Source organism: Alternaria infectoria (genome assembly GCF_024043175.1).
Source record: "Alternaria infectoria strain BMP 0036 chromosome Unknown scaffold_14, whole genome shotgun sequence".
Taxonomy (NCBI): Eukaryota; Fungi; Ascomycota; class Dothideomycetes; order Pleosporales; family Pleosporaceae; genus Alternaria; species Alternaria infectoria.
Genome location: NW_026250703.1, coordinates 387215 through 409106, shown reverse-complemented (window position 1 = coordinate 409106; position 21892 = coordinate 387215). Strand labels below are relative to the sequence as shown.

Sequence of the window (21892 nt, the reverse complement as noted above, 5' to 3'; positions counted from 1 at the left end):
TGGCCCGCACATCCCTGCAGCTCTAGCGCATGCGGTCCGACGCTAACTCCGGGCTATCAACTTTTTTCTACCAGCCATCGACAACAGCCATTCTGCTGATCAGAGACGGGCTGATCAAATCAATAACCAGGGGAATCGCCATCACCATGGCGCCCATTGCTTCCGAACTGGCGACGCTGCGAGCGCTCAGTTTCCGCATCTCGTCCACACCAACATCCCAGCTCCCCCAACACGTGCCTGCCATAGCTGCGTCATTAGCCAATTGCAGGACCCTCCTCTCCTCGGCCCAGGCCTCAGGTACCAAAGCGACATCCTCGGAAGCATCCGTTGCTATACACAAGTACCGGACTCTACTCACCACTCTGCTCCAAGACCGGACTCCCCAAGGAAGATGGTGTGCCATAGTCTTGATCAAGGCCACGATCGAAGTTGGGGGTTGGGAGACTCTGCAGAAGAGTTTGCCATGGGTGCGTGGTCTTCTAGGATTCTTGAACAAGCCGGATTCGCCATCGTCAAAGAAGCTGTGCATCATTACCCTGACGCGCATCTTCCTTCTGACCAGAGAGTACCCGACGTTGATCCGCGAAATCACTACTCCGTCGCTATCACCTTTCGTCCAAGTCTGTTTGCAGATAGCGAATGCCAAAGCTACCCCCGCCAGTGTACTACAGATTATCCTAGAGAGCTTCAACGAGCTGCTGCCCCGACACCCTACCATCTTCCGGTCTTATCTAAAGCAGCTTTACCCGCTTCTCGGACGTCTCATTGCACCCACGCCATCTGATAAACTCAGCCAAGAGCAGCGAACTGGAACCAACCATGGGGCTTGCTCGGAGATCGCAGCTGCCGCGCGCCAACTCTACGTCCAATTACCTTGCTGTGCACCAAAAGGAGCTTCGAGTGAAGAGTGGACAAAGGCTGTTAAGAACATCACAAACGTCACTCATCAGACGACAGACCGCGTGTTCCGCGCCGTGATTGAAGACTGGCAATCGACGGCACGTGAAGCACCTCTTTCGAACGGTCACACACTGGATGACGAAGTTCAAGACCTGGAGCCGGGCTCAGATCTATCCGCCTGGTCGGGAATCTTCGCTGGTGGCGAACGCTTGACAGGCCTTCTCTACGTTATCAAGGAGTACATCGAAAGCCCCACAGCCAACACGGTGTATCTCAACGTTGGCATGATCGTTGACCTACTCTCGAGAATGCTTTCCCTTACCATTCCCGTGGCGGCGAGCAAGAACTTCCAGAACACCGTACGTCTGAATGCCCAAGTCAGCAAGGACGAGCGTGAAAGCCTTTGGTTATTGTTGCCAGACGTACATGTTGCCGCAATTGAAGTGCTTCTTGCTCTAGCACACAGATCCCAGAGCAGCACGTTGGCACTGGACCCTGCCATCATTGACCAACTTGTGTGGGTATTCAGTGCGGAAAAAGAGACAGCTCAGGTTAGAACAGCCTGCTACACGGCGGTTGCAGCTTTGTTGAGGAGATCTGGAGTCGCTCTCCATAAGACTACCATCGACTCCCTCGTACCTCTTATTCGCGCTTGCTGCGACGATCTACTACCGCCCGAGACCGCGGCGCCTACAAACCAACAGACTCCCGGCCAGGCCAAGGCCAATGGCAACAGTCAGCCCCAGACCACTGCCAACGCCGATAGCTTCCTTGGCGCTGCGAAGAACGCCGGCGGCCCCAACGCTGGATTCCCTGGACTCCAACAAGCCGCCCACAATCTGCTCCCGGTCCTACTTTCAAGCATACCAGCTCAATACCTATCTGACTCAATGCGCGCTCGTCTGGACCGTACCGCTATTCTCACCCAGCGCAAGGACGCCATGGTAGCCAGCGTGCTGAACCCGCCACCGAGCAAGAAGTTTGGAAAGCCCGCAGCAAGCATACTTCCACTCATGGCTCGGTCCTTCTCCACTGAGCTGGATGTCGAGGGTATGCTCAGACCAAGGATGCCAGTCATTCGCCTGGGTGGCAAGGATTTGGAGTTGGATGATGGCAACGATGAAGACGAAGAGATGGAGGTTGAGGATGAAGAAGTTGAAGAAGAAGAGCAGCAAGCTCTGGAGCAGGCGGACGACCACTTTGCTGGACAAGAGTTGGACAATCTGCTGGAAACCGCTGGGCAATCGGATACGGCAGCGAAGGACTTTGCTATGGAAGACGCGCCAACACCCAGCAAACCTGACCTTTCCACTCCACGATCAGTTCGCAAAGGCACGCTTGCGCAACGCCCTACGATCCCCGAACCCACCGCATTCAGCGAAACCAAGCGGCCGATAGGCGAAGATGGTCCTCTTTCGCCTTCCAAACGAGCAAAGACTGGCGAAGACGAGCAGCGCACAACACACCCAAAACCTCCTGCGCCAACAGCGTCTGTATCTTTCAGCAAATCTACTCCCACTACAGAAGTAGCCGCTACGTCAGATTTCGCCGCTACCAGCACCGCCTCGGCTGTCCCTGAACTTCCCGAGCCAGGTGAAGGAGACCTCGACGACGAGGACAGTGACGATGACAAGATATCGCTTGTACTTGGAGTAGACACGGACGATGAGTCTGATTAGCGCTTGTGTGGAAACAGTAGTTGTATAGTCGCCCTAGTAAATCGCAGTGAAGCAGTAACAACAAGCGCAGTCCCTGCACGGACTTTTATCTCGACCTCGCAGTGACCGATGATTTCTTCAAACTAATCCCTACAGCCCGCGCCTTTCCCAATACCCTCCGCCGCGACGCCCTCGTCTCCGTAGCCACAACACCTACCACCGCCCACCGCCAACCGCCCGCCCGCCAACCCACCCGCAACAATGACACAACCTCCCCACCGCGCACCCGCCAAACGCACCGTCCCCAAGATCGTAGCCCCCAAACCACCCGCGGCCCCATCAGCCAAGCAACCCGCAAAGCCGAAGAAAGAAAAGCGATACCCCTTCGACTCCCATCAAGACGACATCGTAGTCAACACTACTGAACTCGACACCGCTCCGGGCTTTAGAAGAGGTATAGTGGACTATCGGCATAAACTCACGCTGAAGAAGACGTATAACCATATCACGACGGACTATGCGGAGGATATGAAGATGACTATTCCGAAGGATGCGGTTACACCCTTAGGGTCTGAGATGTTTGTTGATGGGGATGGGGATAGCGACAACGATGACGACGAGGATGGAGACGACGATGAGGATGAGAATTCCAGCGCCAACGCCGACAACCCCAAATCCAAGCGCGACGAGCGTACCTACGTGCCCGAAGTCAGCGACACAATCATCGACTACACCAAGCTGCCCAAACCGCGATGCAACCGCCCTAACTACGTAGAATACATCTACCGCGCTGCAACCACCAACCCCGCTGTCTTCCTCGCTATCCTACGTGTCGCAGAGAGGAATCTGCCGTTTATAAATTTCGACTCGGCGATTACGCATTTACCTAATTTATTGGCGAATGCGAGACTTCCTGGTATACCGGCCCTCTCAGCCTTGTCGCCCGATACAACCAACCCTTCCGCATCCCAAAACCAGCCGGGGGAAAAGAAAGCCAACCAGCCCGCTTTCACAGAAGACACACCCCACGAGAAGAAAGAGACAGATATACCGATGACAATCCTCTTCCTACCGAACCTATACGAAGACGGGCGCCACGCACTCGGGTACTACGCGCTCGCCCCGGAAGCAGATCCAGACACGAAACAACTCAACCCGGAAGACGTTGTGCAAATTCTTTTCACGCCGTGCGGTATATCTGATTTAGTGGAGGCGAGATTGTTGGAGTGGACGGCTATTGATCCTGATCTTAAAGCGCGGGCTGATGAGAAGAAGGGTAAGAGCGGTAAGGAGAGAGATGGGTTGGAAGGGGATGCTGGAGATGCTGGAGATGGAGACGAAGAAGAAGAGTTGACTGTTGAATACATAGAACATGTGGCTGCGAGGGGAGGCGAGTGGTTGGAGAGGGATGTAGTGGGGGATTGGGAGGAGTGGTGTAGGAGTTTTAGGGTTGCGAGGAGGGTTTGGGAGAAGGTGCTTAAGGGGGTTGTGGAGGTTAGGGAAGTGGAGGATCTGAAGGAAGATGTTGCGATGAAGGAAGAGCCTGGCGCGTGAGATTAATGGCGATTGAGCGGGCTGTTGATAATCTGCATGTTCAGGTGGAGCTTTGACTTTCGTGTTTCGCTGTTCAGGGCGCTTCAAGGATTCAACTTCGACTTCCCGTAACGATACCTGTACGTCTATGGTGTGATACTACCGTCCTCGCATCGTGTTGGGATCGAGCTTTATTAAGGTCTATTGTCGGTGGTAAAGAGCATGAGTTTGTGTCGCAGCAGTGCATAGCGTACGAGCATGAATGTAAGAAGGGCTTCATTGTTCGAATATAACTTTGTACGAATGATACAGCGACGTGTCACTTCGGGACACTCGGTTAGTGCCGCGGCGGTAATCGCGAGGGCGTCCGCGATGTTCTTTCAGCGACCTCTCCTCATCTATTGCTGTTCGTCATTCCCAGTTGAGTTTTGAAATTGTTGACGATACGGTAATTGTTGCAATTTGTCATCCAAGCCTATGGGTAATGGTATTCGGTCCGGTAACAAGTTTTGCATCCGCCTGTGACGAGTCCTCGGCTTCCTGATATGCGTCACCTCCTCTTCGACTAGCCTTGCATGAATGTTCAATACAAAGCGACTTCTTCCAATGAAAGTCTCTCTGGAGATCGAAATCCAGGCCTTGATATGAGCGAATTCAACGCCACGGAGGGAGACGCTTCTTGACTCACATAGCGTTGTGAGTGGCGTGGTCGCACAAGTGTCTCTAGACTCGAACTCTAGGTTGACCGTAGGGGCCGTCTGTGCTTGTATCACGCCTTGGTCTCCTGGCTGTAAGTCGGTTGAGATGCTGCATCGTAGCTGTTCCGCAGGGGTCTGGCTCCAATCAACGCAAAACCTTCCAGCTAGTGTCCCGGAAAACTCTAAACTGCCGGTACGGGATGAAGTGTCTAGCAGGTGCCCTGGGTCTAAAGGTGGTGACGCCTTGATTCTGTAATCCAATTCGTGTAATACGCGAGACACGTGAACGCGTATGGGTGCGTTCGCATGTCGCTGGCTCTGGTTAGTGGCCTTCTCGCCAATGAGCGTGATTCGAGCTCGTTTTATTTCGCTCGGATCGTATGGTATTCTCTGCGGTAACCACATTACTGCAATGATTAGCGGCTTTCTTTCAAGCCTGTTGCTTCCTAATGAACGTACGCTCTTCGGGTTTCAGTTGATGATCAACTATCAGAGCAGCCTCCATAGGATGTTTGGATTCCAGCCGGAAAAGACTGACCTCACCGGAGCACCTTCGGAAGATTAACTTATCTCTATGCACGGGTGACAGCAAGATAGCCGGTCTCATATAGGGGTCTCCGTCTATTGAGCAGTCCAAAATGCCAAGGTACTCGTCCCGAAACTTTCCATTCCCTTCCAGTGGACATAGGAGCATCTCGACAGATAGTGTAGTACCCGAAAGACTGGTATGCGTACCACGAGCTGGCATGTGCATGTTTTGTATTTCGTCGCGGAAGAAAGCAGGATGTGGTGCTAGCAACGGAGACTCTCCTGTAAAAACATTCTCTGACAAATCAGATCGGAAGGCCAGAATGGAATGGTCTGATGATATTCCAAGGATGGCTTTTTGCAGGCGATAGAAAGCCTTCTTCCCTTCACCGTACAAGAGGGGCATGTTTACGTCAAATAGCCCCATCAGACAATAGGCAATATCTTCCTCTCGCGATGTCGTACGTTTGGAAGCCCACTTCATCTTTTGCGCCACGCTAAATCCGTCCAGCATTGATTGCACGTCATCTTCTTCGGTACTTGTGCAGCATTGACATTCCCTCCCTGTAATCGTCTTCCGGGAATATGAGGTGTCGTCAAGTTCACTTGTGAAGTCCACGGCCAAATGGCCCTTCTCCGTCGGTATTTGGAAGCCCATCTGACCACGATGTCTTCGCAACAATACCGATGCGTGGATGCCACTATGTTCCGACAGTTGTGCCGCAAGAGATATACGACTCCCAAGGAAATCCCAGTTCATATCATAGAAGTGCACGCGATCTGGGGCAATCATCTCCTGTAGTGTCCACCCTCGAGTGAGCCAGCGACATTCGGACAGCGAGTGGGGATCTCTAGCTTTGACATCGGAGATATATGCGTAGCAGATAACGGCATCGCGGTACCATCGAAACATTGAGTTGATAGCTTCCGAAAGCTCTGTGCTGCTGTCCTTGTTGATGTTGCATGTATCGATCCAGACGAAGTCGCATCCATCTTCCAAGGCCTGTTCACATGTCTTTCCTATCTTGAAGTAGCCTTTCTTAGCACTCCATTTGGCCCTGGAAGTGTCACGCATGTCTTCAAAGACCACCTCCTCACCCTCCCATGTGTGCGATAAGATCGCGTATTTCGGTTTGATCGCGCCCAATACATCGTGAAATTCGTACGTCCTGGCATTCAAAAGTCTCATGGAGGTCGTGATCCGATTGCGCCGCGCTTGCGCTACCGTGGGGGCGAAGAAAGTGGGGCTTCAGCTTTGATAGAATGCTGTCGCAAAGCAAGCCAGCAAAAGCAAGTGTAATGTTTGGGTATTTGGAAAGCCTGGAGATGATGCTGTGGGTTTCATCTGGATGCATCATCTCAGCGCGAGTCCTGAAGAACGAACCAGATGCATGAAGTGGCGTGAAGACATGGCCGCTTCAGCTGCGCCCCTCACACACATCCTGGAACGATCGCATGCAGATGACCTACGAGGTTAGCGCCATGCACACTTGGCGATTTTGAATGCCTGGCATCATCAAGCAAGTACTCAGCCTTCTTCGTTGAAGTGCGGGTGAGAACAGACCTCCGTCAACGGATGTCGTATAGAATCCATATGTGCAATGCGAGGTCGCGTGCGCAGAGAAAGCCAATGCAGCGCAGCCCCTTGGAAGATGCGACAACAGTGACGCAAGATTCGTGACAGGTGAGATGCAATCAGACGCGTAGAAAGAAGAGAGCACCATGGAGGTTCAGAAGCTCCGGTGCTGGTGAGTTGCCGCTGCCGTCCGCACCTGGGCACGCGACGCGCAACGCTAGTCTCCTTTAGTGTGCCTAGCGCGACACGCACCAGACACGCGTTCTTGGGCGGCCGACACCCAGGCACAGCACTCCCGTTTCTGCACGACATCTCTCACACGAACCGCGAACTTCCTGGCATAATGATGACCTGTGGACAGCTACAGCATGCCTGAGTGTTCCCTATAACCAGTGCGGATGAAGATGTATCCTGTCCTGGTGGCGCCGACTCTTCAGGAGACATCTGAAAGTCAGTCTGATGTATTCTCACCCTAATATACACCTCCAGCGACCATCAGGAAGCAACAGCAGACCACAGTCCGAGTCAAAAGCGCGCCCTCTTATTTATCAGGCATCTTGGCGTCACATCGACCTCATCGGTTCTCGTCTTCAAGAATGATTCTATATATCTTGCTGGATATCTTCATGCGCTTCTGGCATGATGTCGGTGGATTTGCAAATACCGAGCTTATCATACCGTTCTGGAAAGTCAAAGCGATGACACTGGGACGAGAGAAAGCAGAAATGGGAGGTGTAATACACACGAGAACCTTTCACTCTGTACTTACTACAGCTGCCAAGATCTGGACCGGATTCCCACCGCTACACTCAACTCGGGCGGAATCGTAGACTCCGGGTTCATTACCGCCTTTGGATCTGTCTTCGCTTGATTCCCTCGATGCATTTCACATCACTACACTAAATAAATTCCCCTTGTTGGAACAAAGTGCACTCAGAGGGGGACGATACACTAGAGCCACGATGTTGCTTATAATACTCCTGATTCTCTTTGCCTGGTGCGCCTTTGCGGTACTTCCTGTCTCTTTACCTTTTCTAACATCGAAGCTAGCGCTCCCGACGGAGGTATGGGTTGGTTCGGCGATTCGTTGGTAATCCCACAACCTTTCAATCGTCACGATAATAACACCCCTAGGTTTGGCGCCGACAAGAGCGGTCGCTGGCCGAAGCACCCCGATAACAGCGGCAAGACCGAAATCGCCTACTGCTACGAAAACAAGGCTGCCAAAGATGAGCTTGAAGGAGTCATAGCAGAGGGCTGGGGAGCATGGCAGCGTTCTCTCGGTCGCTGGGGTAAAGAGAGCGGCCATTCACTGCTCTTTACACGGCGCCTTGTTCCTGGCCAGGACATCTACTGCTACCTGGCGAATGGCGATTGGAACCAGTTGTTTCCGGCAGACACCGTCGTTATCAAGCGTGGTGCTCCAGGGGGTTGGGCAGCAGCGTCTTCTTTGGGATATAGGGCTGGAGGTTCACCTGGTCGTCATCAATTGAGTATCGGTAACGCGGAACAAGCACCGAACAGAGATCTGGCCTGGGGTAGGTTGAGAAGCAATTTTCGATTGTCCGGACCCGCTAACAGGTAGACAGTCGTGGCTCACGAGCTAGGTAAAATTGTTTCCCCGCCATCAGTATACAACCGGTAACTAATCCCATCCGTCCAGGTCACATCTTCGGCTTGATGCACGAGCACTCACGCGGAGACCGCGACGACCACGTCCAGTTCAACTGCGCCAGTCTCACAGGCTACCACGAAGCTCTCCAAAAGGCCACTGCCGACGGCTTTACCATAAACGAACTCTGTAACATCTTTAATGTTGCGAAGCACTACCAATTCGACGCTTCAGAGTACTACAAGTGGACGAACGACGGCTTGGCATACAGCGCGGAGTATGATTACGATTCCATCATGCACTACAGCTCATGGCAGAGCCACAACCCTGCTCTTGTCAATCAGGATCAGAACAACCCTGACAATTACCCTTTGGTTCGACTCACCGGTGGAAAGCATGGTCAGAAGACGCTCCTTCCGCTGCCACGTCCGAGTGGGGAGTGGGGGATTTCTAGGCTGGATAAAGAGGCTATCAAGCTGTTGTATCCGTGGGAGTAATCGGCCTTCCCGCGCTGGACCAGTGATCTTTATGATACCGACGCACGGACGACCATCATCGCTTTTGGATCGCTCGATCGTTCTATTCCTCGCCCATGACCGCGAATAGCTAGATAAAGACTTAGACGGGAAGTATCCAAGAAAGCCACTAAGTACACTTGGAAAGCTGCACTTGTTGAAGCTCTAATAGTCGCTCAACTTTGAGCCCAAATTTCGTGTCTCACGATGCGCTCCAGTCTCATTCTTCGCCAGTGACGCGTTCAACCAGCAATACCTATATCATGCGTCGTAGGCAAACCATATTTTAGTCATAATCTGGCGTATTGAACGCAGAAATTGCAGTTCGTAGACAACCTTACACTTGACTCTACCTAGGTAGTGAAAGAGCCTCCACCTAGGGTTCAAAAAGCGTTTGCTCGACAAGTCTAAAGCGCACAGACCAAGAAGTGGTGTCCCTAGTCGTTCATCGCGGGGCTAGCAGAACTACTGCAAAGGCTCACACTTTTCTTGGTCTCTTTCCCTTACATCAGCGTTGTTTCCGCCGCGATAGAACCGCACTCGGTGAATTGGCCCACTCCACCTTCGCTGCCTACCCAGGGACCTGCATCGACTATACATACCACTAGCCTCAACCCACCAGAAGCTCTACCACCGACCAATCCCAGAATCTACCCTCAAGAACTTAACTCAGCGCCCAGCCATGCTGCCCCTACTTCTTCTCTTCGCCTTCTTTGGGGTCGTCTTTGCTGGGTTCGTCATCCATTATTCGATCTTGTGAACAACCTCGACACTTGCTAACTCTTGCAGGCACCCTGTAATAGCGGCAAGGAGGTGGCCTCGTGATGAATATACGGCAATGTTCACAATCTATTGGTGCTTCGAGAATCAGCTCGCAGAGACACAGATCCCGGTGCAGCGCATGGAACAGGCATGGCTTGTTTGGACCTCAGTCATGGGAACGGCTTCTGAAAACAACCACGCCTTAGAATTCAAACGTTGGAAACATCCAGTCACAGGCAACTATCCCCATTGTTACGATGCCAACAACGAATGGACTAAGGGTATGCCTCGCGCGGCAGTGCGTATAAAATATGATCCTCAAGTGGTTGGGGCATTTGCTCCGGCTGGTTACCAAGGCAGAGAAAAGGGCGCACATTATCTAACCCAGGGGCCCGTGGATACACCGGGGCGAGAGATTCCGAACCCGGTCTGGCAGATAGCACACGAGCTGGGTCATGTGTTTGGCCTTCTTCACGAGCACCAACGACCGGATCGAGATATTTACATTCAGTTCAGGCCTCAGCACCTCAACGGATTCGCACGAGCTTGGCAGGCTGCTCAAGCCAACCACGTCACCTTTCAGCAACTTACGGAAGTGGATGGTGTCGGTGAACAATTCGGATGGGACTTAATCCGCTCATTTACAAGGACTGCAGCCGCTCCAGATTACCATTCAACCTACGACTACGCTTCCATCATGCACTACGATTCGATAGCGGGAACCAATCATCAGGCTCCATATTCAGCAACAGATCCTAACTCGTACCCAATGGCTCAAATAGGCATGGCAAATGCTCAAGGCGTAGCACCGCTCTTCCTTTTGCCCTTAAAGGGTCATGTACCTGGGCTAGCTTACCATATTTCCCAAGGCGACGCTGCGGCAATCCGGTTTATGTATCCTCACTATTAATCGTGTCGGGTTAGCGGACGTTAGAATTCAGAGGCTTAGAAGTAGTTTCACTGCAACCCTGGTCGTCACGTTGCTGAACGAGATCTTGCAGAGATGAATCAGTGTCAACAATATTTACCTATGATACCTGCACTCGCTACTCAGTGAAGGTGAAGTTTACATTAGAGCGTGTCTTTCACCATATGTTGCCCCACTTTCGCTTGCCACAGCATTAACTACGACTATCACTGCTGTACTCGACACTCTCCAGCAGTTACCTCGAAGCCACGCGCAACCACTTCCAAGGTCGACTCTACATCGAAACATGCATTCTCTTTCCCTTCTCCTTGCCTTCCTTGGACTCGTATGTGCGATCTCGGCAGATTTCCTCAACACCACTCTTCCTTCTCCTGGGCCCATCGATATTGCTCCGCCACTTGATACCGGCGGCCATGCTGGGTATGTAGTGCGAATGCTCAGGGTCCATCAGTTATTGACTCCTCCAGGTTCCCCGTCTACAACGCTAACAATCAGCGTTGGCCTCGGCAACCAGATCGAAGGTTCTTGATTAACTGGTGCTTCAGAGACGCGCTCGCCGAGAACAACATTTTCAGAGCAGTCGACAACGGTTGGGGGACTTGGACACGCAAGCTCGGTGCGGCGCAAGCATCGAATGGCCATAACTTGCATTTCGAACGCTTCAAACCAGTCGGAGGGCCTAACTACCCGTACTGCTACACCTCTCCGGGCGTATGGGACCCACAGATACCTCCCGAAACTGTGGTTGTGTATTGGGTCGCGACTGATCCCATGAATCGCGAGGGGTTCGCTTCGGTCGGCCATACAGTTAGTAACGTTCCCGGCCGACATCATCTGATGATCTCGGGACACACGACAGACGACAACAGGGACTTCACTGTAGCACACGAACTTGGTCACATTTTTGGCCTAAACCACGAGCATGAGCGCTCCGACCGAGATCAGTACATCATCTACAATTGCAGAAACGTCGAAGGATTCGCCGAAGCATGGGGAAGATGTCTAGCCGAGGATCCCACTTGCACAGAAGACATGCTCTGCAACGATCGTGCTCTCGCAATTCGACACGGTTTCATCGGCTCCGAATTCATCACGTATAATATCGCTCCAGACATAGCCTCGCCATACGATTATCAGTCAATCATGCATTACGATAGTCGTAGAGGTTCAAATGAAGCCATCGTGTCGGGGGATCGTACAAACCCCACGTTGTACCCGATGTTCAAAGTGGATCCACAGACGAATCAGGCCGCCTTCCTGCGTCTCGCCGGTGGCCTCAAGTACCCAGAGTTCGAGATATCTGACGGGGACGCCCAGATGATACGTGCTATGTATCCGTTCCAGTAAACGGTATTCGCGGCTGATAGAGGGAACGGTCAAAACGGAATCCGCCCATTGAATAAGGGAAGGGATGAGAAAGAGGCTAGACCACAATGTTCTGTACATGGCGGGATGGGTTGTCTGGGCTATCAGACCCATGGGAGCTCTTTTCAAGACTGCCTTGTTAAGAGTTGAACGAGTTGTATCTTTCTGTGTTGTGATCTCTCGAATGCGATCTAAACTCCGACTAAATATATAAAATGGTTGGGTTTCGATCTCCGTGCCGCGAACATCTCATCTCACCCAGTAAACACTGAAAACTACTGCCCACTCCCCGCAAACTCCTCCGTAAACCTCCTAGCCCGCTCATCAAAAACATCCCTCCTCTCCACATACTCCCTCCCCATACTCGGATAATACGCATCCTCCGCATCCGGACTATCCAGAAAAGATCGCAGACTCAACAGTATTTTCGAAATCGTCAACACGGGACACCAGTCTTGCCGTAAGATGTTGATACATATATACCCATTGTCGCTATCGATGTTTGGGTGATAGACATGCGTGGTGAAAGTTATAGTGGGTGGGTGGATCGGGTAATCCTCCGGAAACTCCACGGTGAGGTGGAAGGTGCCGGACTCGTAGGGTGTCTGTGGGGGGCCGCGGATTGTGGCGCGCCATGAGAAGAGGTTTGATGGGTCGATTGGATGGGCTGTGCAGCCTTCTATTGGGTCGGAGCGCAGGGATTGGTATTCTTTCTGGATGCGTCTGGTTGTGTGTGGATGTGCGGGCATGTTGAAATGCGATCCTACAAGACTGGTTTGCGTAAAGTTGGGGCAAACCTTGTGCGTTGTTGGAGGATCGTTGACGATGAAGTGTAGCGGGTGGCGAGGGATGGTGTGGCTGTTTTAGGCAGCAGCCAAGTGCTACACCAATCAATTCTGTCGATTCCTCGGCTGATGTTTTTGAAACTACCTTGTCGACCTAGCTATCAACAAACATCGTTATCGTCACTACACTGCTTCGTCAACATGAAATCGGCAAGGTTAGGCTTTTGCGTTCTGGAGATTACTCCTCAAGAGTTACATCCGACTGGCATTCGCTTTCACCAAACCGGCGAAGGACATGAGAGCAAACGCGCAGATTCTGAACGTCGCCAAACTCTGGCCAGAAAGATGAAATTTTATTTTCTTTAAGTGCTTCTCATAAAACTACGAATACATTGAAGTTATCTTTTCATCCCATAAAATACTACTTTACAAGGTTTAAATATACAACAAGAAGGCAGAGAAAGACTTTTTATACCTACAGCTCAGTGCAGGAGAGCGACGCCATGCTAACCAAATGCGTTTCTTTTTTGAGAATCGGACCGGAGAGAGCAAAGACTTCATGAATTTGTTATCGACCGCTTTTGTTTCCACAGCCGTGCCGCACTTCCGAGGAAACATACCCAATACAGGTTGTACTTTTGGAAGAAACATAGTAGGGTTGGGCCCTTTTTTGAATTCCCAGTCCTTCATAATGGGAGAAGGTGGGAGAATCTCAGGTCTGAGAAGAAGGGTTTATATATGCACTCTAGCGGTAGAGACGGCGTAGTAGCTATTCGAAAAATTGTACAGTCATCTTTTGAACCAACAAAACGACCGTTGCAGCAGACATGTAGCGATCAGCTGCACCTTCCTGCACTTTGGAGAACATGTTTTTATCTACTTGATCTTTCTCGTTTTCCCACATGCAATGATCTGCTCGATTTTGAACACGCTCCTCGCAAAATCAGTGTGCAAGTGGGGAGAATCCCAAATCCAGTCATGCATTGGTGAAGTCTATTCATTTGGAGGGTGGAGGAGTCGCGACGGCGGCGACATAAACACAGTCAACTCGCTGCTGTTTCATGTATTGGAATTATACCGCTTTCGCACAAACAGACAACTGATAGAGTCTCATACCTGCAGCCTCTCATACTCGGAGGCTACCTTGATTTTGCGAGCTCGGAAAGACGAGAACATTTCATAGTAAGTTGAAGCTTCGAGAGGTCGGACCAGGCCATGATTGAAGTTGAACATGATTTTCGGAAGTGCTGCTCGAAACATAGATGGTTTGGTATCTTTTTTGAGAAACGGAAGTCCCACAAAACATGGTTGATGGCTCTTAGCATTTTGGAGTTCCTGTACGAGGAAGAGACAATTGTGAAAGAAGACTCTGGTCGGGGGAGAAGGTGTTTATATAGCTACTACTGGCTACCAAATCCTAGATCCAAAAAGACGTGTTTTAGCCCTATGACGCGTCGCGAGGTGTTCCAAAAACCGACATAATCAGTTTTGGTGGATCAAACATGTACCCAGGACTGTGCAGGACATGTGCATATATGTAGTTCTTTTGTTCGCAAAGGAGGTAGAATACGACAAGGACGCCAATGTAGGCCAGCAACGCCATTCTTCTCCTCTTGTCCTACTTCGTTTTGGTAGCTCAAAGACATGTATATTCTTGCGCTTTCTTTTTCTCACAGCGAGGCGACACACATTTGCTCAGCCATCGTTGTTTTTGGACTGGACATCACGGAACATATGATTTCTGTTCATGAATTTTGGTAGAAATTCTCGAGTCGGGCGTGCACTCAGCACATGCGAACGGGCTCAGTAGGTTTTGGAAGAGATTAGCATTTCTGTCGAGGTGACACGAAGCGCAATGATGAAAGACATGTCATCGTCGTATATTGGGTCTTCTGGACAAACAGTCATCAGTAGAAGTCGAGCTTATTTTGGAAAGACCAGGGACAGGACATGGCAGCTGGATCTGAAGATTTTAGAAAACAGAAAACTGGTGAAGTTGATGAAGCAGTGATGACGCGGAAAGAAAGGCATATTTATATAGTCAGCAACTGCACGTGATGTCGGAGGTTTTGAGAGAATGAGGAGGACGTATCGAGCAAAGGTAGCATATACCATAAAACATGAGAATTTGAAGATCTTAGGAATACTGGTTTGATAGTTTCAGGGCAGCGCGTTTGCGCAGGAAGGTGCTATAGGAATATTGATAAGTCAAGACCTGCAATCCGAGCTCGAGTCCCAGGCACGCTTCTAGGAAACTGGAGCCTCCTGTTTTCGACAATTAGCTGGGCATTAACGCAGAACTGGGAGTTTACTTACCGCTTTCAACACCTCAAAGACATTGTCGGTCTCCAGAACCACAGGCTTCGGCTGCACGCCATCCGCCCACTTCCTCTCCCACTCAACAGCACCTTGAGTACCATTCACGCCATTCACAGGCCCGCCATCGCGCGCGTGCGACGATACACCACCATGTGCGTGCCCAACACCGCCATTAGAGCCGTTCGCAGCATTTCCACCACCCAACCTCCTTCGGTCACTGCTGCTCTCCGAAGATGTCTGATCGCTTTGTAGATATCCCGATCTACCGCCTGTTAACTTGTACAACTTATCGCCAACGGGAGTGCCACGCTGAAGCTCCTCACCCTCATTGAACCTGCGTAGGATGATGTAGCCCACGAAGCCCCAGATGAAGATGAAGGTCGCTGAGCAGCTGGCGATGATGACGGTGGGGACGACGAAGAGGAGCGCGAAGCCGACGAGGAAGAAGGTGATGGCGATTGAGATGAGGAGGCCGAGGAAGAGGCAGGTTGATAGGGAGACGAGGAGGGTGGTTGTTGCGAAGGCGAGGAAGAGGGCCAGTGGGAGACCGGTCAATGCGGTTTGGGTCGTCAGGAAGGCCTGGAGGGTGTCATTAATGAGAGTTGCCAGATGCCATTGAACAACTTACGGCTACTTTGGGGTTCTGATGGGCATAGTCCCGGGCTCTCTCAAGCATGTGCTCGCGCTGCTTGGGTGGCAGGACCTGGTTGGTGGTGGTCTCGATCTGGTCACCGACTCTTCGCGTGGTGTAATGGATCTTGTTTCCGAGGTTGTCGACCATGTCGCCAGCTGTCTGGAGGACGGTTGGCATGGTGAAGCTGGTGAAATAGGTGCGCTTGGTAGCAGTACAGTGGTTAATGAATCAATGGATGTTGATGATGGGTGATGGAAGACGAATGATAGAGATGAAGTTTGGTTGTTTACGGTCTCAGGGCGACTGCATTGACTAGATACAAGGGACTCAATAGAGGGAAGCTCCGTGTGTGCCGTGGCCGCACTTGCGATGCGGATGCGCAAGTCTGGAACGCGTCCGTCGCGTGGACGTCATCGCGGATGCGCTAGAGCGGTTCGGGGTTGGCGCAGCTGCCACCCCGGTCGCTCGGCTATGCCTGCTAGCTGACCGCCCAAAGTTCTGCCAATTCGCGATCGAACTTTTTGACACAACGCGACCCATGCTGCCATATCGGAACCGCAACGCCGACATGAGTGAAAAGAAGAGAAAGAGACAGGAGCAGAATGGCGAACGGCCAAAGAAGAAGACGGCCGTTGCGCCGACCGGAAATGTCCGCGTCAAGATGGTAGAGAATAAAGAGACTCTGGGTCCGCTTCTAGGTATGATAGCAGTTCTCAAGGCTGTCGCATGGCGTCAAAACCCATCGCAAACGACAGAAGACCTTGGCATATCCTACCAATGTGTGTTCTAACGCGCTCAAGCTGTCACACCCGGTCTCACCATCCCATCGAAGATATCCTTCAACCCGTACAAGCGCACCAAGATCCGACCACAAGGCGAGGAAACCGAAATGCTGTTCCAATCATCCGGCCACCCTCGTTTAGACTACATCGCACAGGAAGAGCATGATGGAAGCGCCGAGAGCCAGCTACAAGACTACATTGGCGTATTCGACCCTGCGACAAGCAAGCTACAAATCGTCCCAGTCAAGAGAGTTGTCGTACGAAGCACACTGCGAAGCGAAGCACAGGAAATGCGCGAAGAGCAGGAGGCGTTGGATGCAGCACAAAACACTGTCATGGCAAAGAGAGCTGCTCTCGCGGCAGAGTTCGGATCCAAGAAGTCAAGGAAGGCGCTTGAAGACCGGACGCTCAACGCGATCAAGAGTGGAACTGGTGTCGAGGACGCGGCCAGGACCGACGCAGTTGCCGAGAACGTGCTGCAGCAAATGGCTTCTGCGACAGCGGTCATGCCAAACAAGGACGATCTCGCAGCAGCCGTGGACAGTTCCAAGCCTCGCCCGACACCCAACCTTGCAGCCGAATACCCAGCCGATGTTTACCCTACGGATGTTGTGATTGGAAGCGATCTCATGACCATGCTGGATGTCCAGGACTGGGTTCAAAAATCATCAGTCGGCGAAGGAGTCAGCGTGGCCAGCAAATACGTTGCTAAGCGCATCGTAAAGCTCGCCAAGAACAAACAGATACAGAAGCTGAAGGCCCTGCGATTCATACTGCTTTGCATCAACTTCAACTCGGCGTTGATTGGAGGAGGTGGACCTCGGCCGAAGAAGATTCCCATGAAAGGGAAGTTGGAGGAAGCGATGGGTGAGGACACGCCTGCGGGTCAACTCATGGCCATCAGGAGGAAGTTTGCTCCCGAGGGGTAAGTCTATCAATGATTATTCCATGAAGGCTCGCTAACCTGTGCAGTTCCTTTGAGATGTCTCGCTGGCACGTCGATAACCTCATGACCCATATTGCAGCGGCAGCACTCACAGTCGACGACTACGAAGTCGACGTGAACGACCTGCGAGAAGATCTAAAGCTCGAGAACAAGGAGTACGTTCCACAAGAAAAAACACTTGACCTGACCCATGCTAACGCCACACAGGATCAAGCAATACTTCGCCGAACTCGGATGCAAGCTCAACGCCCCAACCCAGACCGACCTCACACGCATGAAGCTCACCAAAGCCGAAACCGCCAACCACTTCATCGCGAAGCTAAAGCTCCCACTGTCATTCCCCAAAGTAGGCGGCGCACGAGCAAAGAGACGCACCTAGCCATGACGCGCATGTAATTACCGCCTAGATCCATACCGTAGTCCTCGGCACCAACCAGCAATGATACCAGACCAGCAAGCCATATGAAATCACATTCCACCTGTCCAAACCCATTACGTCCATGTTCAACCGTGCGGGTACCTTTACAATGTAGATCACGCGTGGAGGTACATGACAGCTGCATAACGCCATAGTAGCCACAAGTAGCAAATCACAACCACGACACACCAGATGCGCAACCCCACTTCTTAGCAATGCGAAAAGGACTTAATCGAGATACGCCGGAAGCTACTCACTAGATACATCATCGACTTTGTCCAAATCCGTATTTCTGCAATTGCGCTCCCACCACTTCCATATCATCATGACATCACCATCGTCACCATCATCACTTGTCCTCACTTACCCTTCGTGACGTACTCTCCATGCATAACCACCATCGCCATTCATATAAGAAACCCTACCCTTTGCCATTAGTGATTTCTCATCAACTTAACCCTCCATATCAACTAAATGCCCAAATCCACCGGTCCCCTCCAAGAACAACTCGGCCTCGGCACAGCAAACCAATCCACACCCAACATGTCCGGAAACATGACCGACAACACCACAGCCGCGGCTGACAAGCTCGGCGCCAACAAGGATACAAATGCGATTCCGCAGTCAAACCCCAGTGTGATTAGCAGTGCGGGTGCTATTGGAAAGAACTGTTCGTAATCCTTCTAGTTAGCATTCCAACCACCTTTGAACGCGATACTAATATCTTGGACAATAGTCAACCCCGACGGCGCAATCGGCCAAATCGGCGAGAAAGTCGGTGGCCCATTCAGCAAGGACGGCGTGATTGGAAGCCAGTTCGACGCGAGCAAGAATGGAATCGCAGGACATGTCGAGAGGGCTGTTGATGGGCCTAGCAATCCTGCTGGGAGCTCGAAGTAGAATGAACTCATGACATGTAGAGGAGGAGGAATTGTATTATAGCCAAGATGGCATTGGATAAAATGGATTAAATGAATGCTGCCGTGATGGTCATGTTATAAATTGTTTCCTTCACAGTCCAGGTGATTCCAGACTATTTGAGCGAATCGTTGTAGATGAAACCTGATCGTCCGGAATTACCTGGCGTGGCAGGAGACAACTTGTACAGGTGTATAAAACCACAATTCCACTTCGTGGAAAAAGGATAGCCTGCATACTCAAATATTGAGGTCAGAACGGGCTGGAAGAGACGCAGTAGTAGTATGCAGGCGTAGTAGTAGTACAGGTGTATAAACCTAGTCCATCAAGACGATACAGTCAAATGCCAAAGCTTCTTTCCCGCCGATCCAGCTATTTCTGAATTCGCTGAGTTAGTTTGCGGCATCGTTGCAGATTTCCAAACCAAGTCAGCGAATGAAGAAATAGCTGGATCGGCGGGGAGAAATTATGAAGGTATGTAGACCTCCTCTATCAAGACAGTGCAATGAAGTGCCAAAGCTCCAAGACCCACAATACCCAGCCTCAATGTGTAAACGCACGCGACATTTTCAGCCGCATACGTCTATTCCCCCAGTCTCCTCCCGGGACCCATTCCACCCCAAGCATTGCCTGTCGCCCTCGCCGCACTAGGCTGCGCAGCACCTCCCCGTCCCTGCACAACATGCCCATATCCTCTGTTCTGCACGCTGCCCGGCGCAGCACCGAACCAGCGCTTCACCATCTCAGGTGTGCGAATGTAGTTCTTGCCACCGCCAAACGTAGGCCAGATCCTTGTCAGGAAGTCGTACAAGTGTGCGGCGAGGAGACCCATAAGCTGTCCGAGAGCGGCATCGGGGCCGTCCATGACAAAGGCCATGAAGAGCATAGCGAAGGGCAGGTATTTGCTTTCGAAGGTAATGACGAAGAAGGATACGGAGCGGGTAGGATTATCTTGGGCGAACGTGTATGCGTAGGCGAGGGACAGCGACGGGAGGAAGGTGTATTGGTTTAGGATGCCACCTGCTGTTGCCTTTGCGCGGACTGTTAGCACAAGTCCATCCACAGCACACCGATATCAAGACGAGAAGACGCAGGTGAACAAAGCGAAACGAATTGCGAAAGTATGTAGGGAGCCAACACCGCCTTGCGAAATGGAGAGCATTCGCAAAGCTTTCTCAAGTGACAATCCCACCATGCCTACACACCACACAAGTCCCTTTATATGATTGCGAATGACGGAACCGCATGATGTGCAAGGGTATTCTTCCTCCGTTCCAGGAACCGCTTCAGCTAGGAATAACAGGCTGGGCGGGCAGATATGCGGAGGTGATGTTGACCGAAGTCGAGACGTCGCAGACAGTTGTGTCGATGCGACGGAAGCTATGTACGCGTGTGTGCAGTGGGTACTTACGACAATGACGCTACCGAGGAACAAAGTGTACACGAAGAAGTCGCCTGGATCCTTGAAGCGAGGCGACTCCCGCTCGATGGAGCTGCCGTACTGGTATAGAAAGTATGGGTCTAGCAGGATGCCGAACTTCGGTTTCGTAATCAGAAACGCTGTGAAGAGTCGCCAGAGCTGCGGGAGCATCGACACCGTGAAGACATATTGGCTGACGAAGATGTAGTGGTACAGGCTGAGAAGTCCGCTGTAGCCTGCAGCCGATACAACGACTGCTGCAGCTGTGATGCTCCTGTGAGGGATTGTTAGCGATTGTGCGACGTGTTGTTTGCGCGTAGCTGGGAGTGAGGTGAGAGCTGCGAGCTACAGCTGTCGAGCTCCTTGGAAGAGAGAAGCTTACCTAGAGACAGGCGGGAGCGTCCAAAAGACATCCATCGTTACGCGGAGCTATAGCCGTTGTATACGTGAAGTCGTGAAGTCGTGAGGAGTCGTGAACGAGGACCAGCTGGTGCTGCCTGGAGAAAGAGGAGCAGGCGAATTCGCAAGGTGGCTTAAAAGGCCGCGGCGTGGGTGGGGGCGCTATACCCTTTCGCCCACCATCACGTCATTGGCTGCCGGAGCTCTGGCTGCAGGAACACCACACCTTCTAGAAACACAGCCATGGTTGTCTTTTCATTATTACTTTACAATATCAGTCAGCAATGCAATCTCGCAGTAGATTGTTCCAGATCCATGTCACGAAGAAGTGCGGCATTCCGCTCGTCAAAACACGCCTGACAGGACTTGAGAGCGATATCATCCCACAGCACACCCTTTACAGCTACGAGATGGGCCTGCTTCTGCTGCTTGCATAGGCTACACGCGAACCCTGTTACTTGCTCAAAGCGGAGCAGTATCCATCTCTTGCGAAGTGCATACTGATGCGTGATTGTGCCTGAGAAACCCCACGTGCCCGCTGTACGGGGGTAAGTATCGTCGGAGATATTGAGCAGGGGTTGGAAGTCGGTAGGCATTCTAGGTGGATGCGTGCGTGGTTGGAATACAGGGCGGATGTTGAGTGTGACACAGAGAGAGGTGGAGAAGAATGATTCATATAGCGAGAAGCAGTCATGCTTGTTTGCCATCCTCACCCGCGCAAACACCAAGCTTTCATTCCTGCAGATTCGCCCAATCATCCCGCACCTCAATTCCCCTTCCCATTCGGTCCATGCACATCACTCTCAGCACCCACACCCGGCGTCCCCCTCTCCTCATAAGAATCCTCGTACCGCCGCCAGATCTCCATATCCCTAGCAACCCGCTTGTGGTGTCGGACGCGGTGTTGATAGTTGATCATGCGCTTGTCGGCTTCCAGGTACCCTCCGAGTATCATGCCTGACATTTGTATGTAGCTGCGTTGGGTTAGTGGAGTGGCTGATGGGACAGGATGAAAGTAAGAAGGAAGAAACATACGTCTTGAACTGAACAGTAAGACCTTTGTATACAGGCGAAAAGGCGTATGCAACACCGCCTGCCACAGCGAAGAAAGCACCCCACTATGTTTTGAGGTCAGCCATCATACTACCAACCCATCTTGATCAAAATCCCTAAACCATTCTCATCCCTCCCTCTCC

At 51.7% G+C, this 21892-nt stretch overlaps 8 protein-coding genes across 8 annotated transcripts; 6 read left to right on the top strand and 2 right to left on the bottom strand.

The window, feature by feature from the left end:
* Positions 1-146: 146 nt before the first annotated feature.
* Positions 147-2579, top strand: J4E92_007917 (uncharacterized protein; the record flags this gene model as incomplete). Its single annotated transcript, XM_051499277.1, has 1 exon — positions 147-2579. One exon carries the CDS (start codon positions 147-149, stop codon positions 2577-2579), a length of 2433 nt encoding a protein of 810 aa, XP_051350526.1.
* Positions 2580-2819: 240 nt separating this feature from the next.
* On the top strand, positions 2820-4112 carry J4E92_007916 (uncharacterized protein; the record flags this gene model as incomplete). Its single annotated transcript, XM_051499276.1, has 1 exon — positions 2820-4112. The coding sequence occupies one exon, from the start codon at positions 2820-2822 to the stop codon at positions 4110-4112; it is 1293 nt and encodes a 430-aa protein (XP_051350525.1).
* Positions 4113-7855: 3743 nt separating this feature from the next.
* On the top strand, positions 7856-9002 carry J4E92_007915 (uncharacterized protein; the record flags this gene model as incomplete). The annotated part of the gene is made up of 4 exons (XM_051499275.1): positions 7856-7890; positions 8028-8431; positions 8483-8500; positions 8557-9002. The coding sequence occupies 4 exons, from the start codon at positions 7856-7858 to the stop codon at positions 9000-9002; spliced, it is 903 nt and encodes a 300-aa protein (XP_051350524.1).
* A 1994-nt stretch (positions 9003-10996) lies between these two features.
* Positions 10997-12057, top strand: J4E92_007914 (uncharacterized protein; the record flags this gene model as incomplete). The annotated part of the gene is made up of 2 exons (XM_051499274.1): positions 10997-11130; positions 11178-12057. The coding sequence occupies 2 exons, from the start codon at positions 10997-10999 to the stop codon at positions 12055-12057; spliced, it is 1014 nt and encodes a 337-aa protein (XP_051350523.1).
* A 3092-nt stretch (positions 12058-15149) lies between these two features.
* J4E92_007913 (uncharacterized protein) lies at positions 15150-15990 on the bottom strand (the record flags this gene model as incomplete). The annotated part of the gene is made up of 2 exons (XM_051499273.1): positions 15150-15758; positions 15808-15990. 2 exons carry the CDS (start codon positions 15988-15990, stop codon positions 15150-15152), a joined length of 792 nt encoding a protein of 263 aa, XP_051350522.1.
* A 361-nt stretch (positions 15991-16351) lies between these two features.
* Positions 16352-17920, top strand: J4E92_007912 (uncharacterized protein; the record flags this gene model as incomplete). The annotated part of the gene is made up of 4 exons (XM_051499272.1): positions 16352-16511; positions 16614-17520; positions 17568-17696; positions 17749-17920. The coding sequence occupies 4 exons, from the start codon at positions 16352-16354 to the stop codon at positions 17918-17920; spliced, it is 1368 nt and encodes a 455-aa protein (XP_051350521.1).
* Positions 17921-18433: 513 nt separating this feature from the next.
* J4E92_007911 (uncharacterized protein) lies at positions 18434-18859 on the top strand (the record flags this gene model as incomplete). Its single annotated transcript, XM_051499271.1, has 2 exons — positions 18434-18629; positions 18696-18859. 2 exons carry the CDS (start codon positions 18434-18436, stop codon positions 18857-18859), a joined length of 360 nt encoding a protein of 119 aa, XP_051350520.1.
* Positions 18860-19460: 601 nt separating this feature from the next.
* On the bottom strand, positions 19461-21292 carry J4E92_007910 (uncharacterized protein; the record flags this gene model as incomplete). The annotated part of the gene is made up of 3 exons (XM_051499270.1): positions 19461-19907; positions 20289-20571; positions 21198-21292. 3 exons carry the CDS (start codon positions 21290-21292, stop codon positions 19461-19463), a joined length of 825 nt encoding a protein of 274 aa, XP_051350519.1.
* Between the last annotated feature and the right edge of the window lie 600 nt (positions 21293-21892).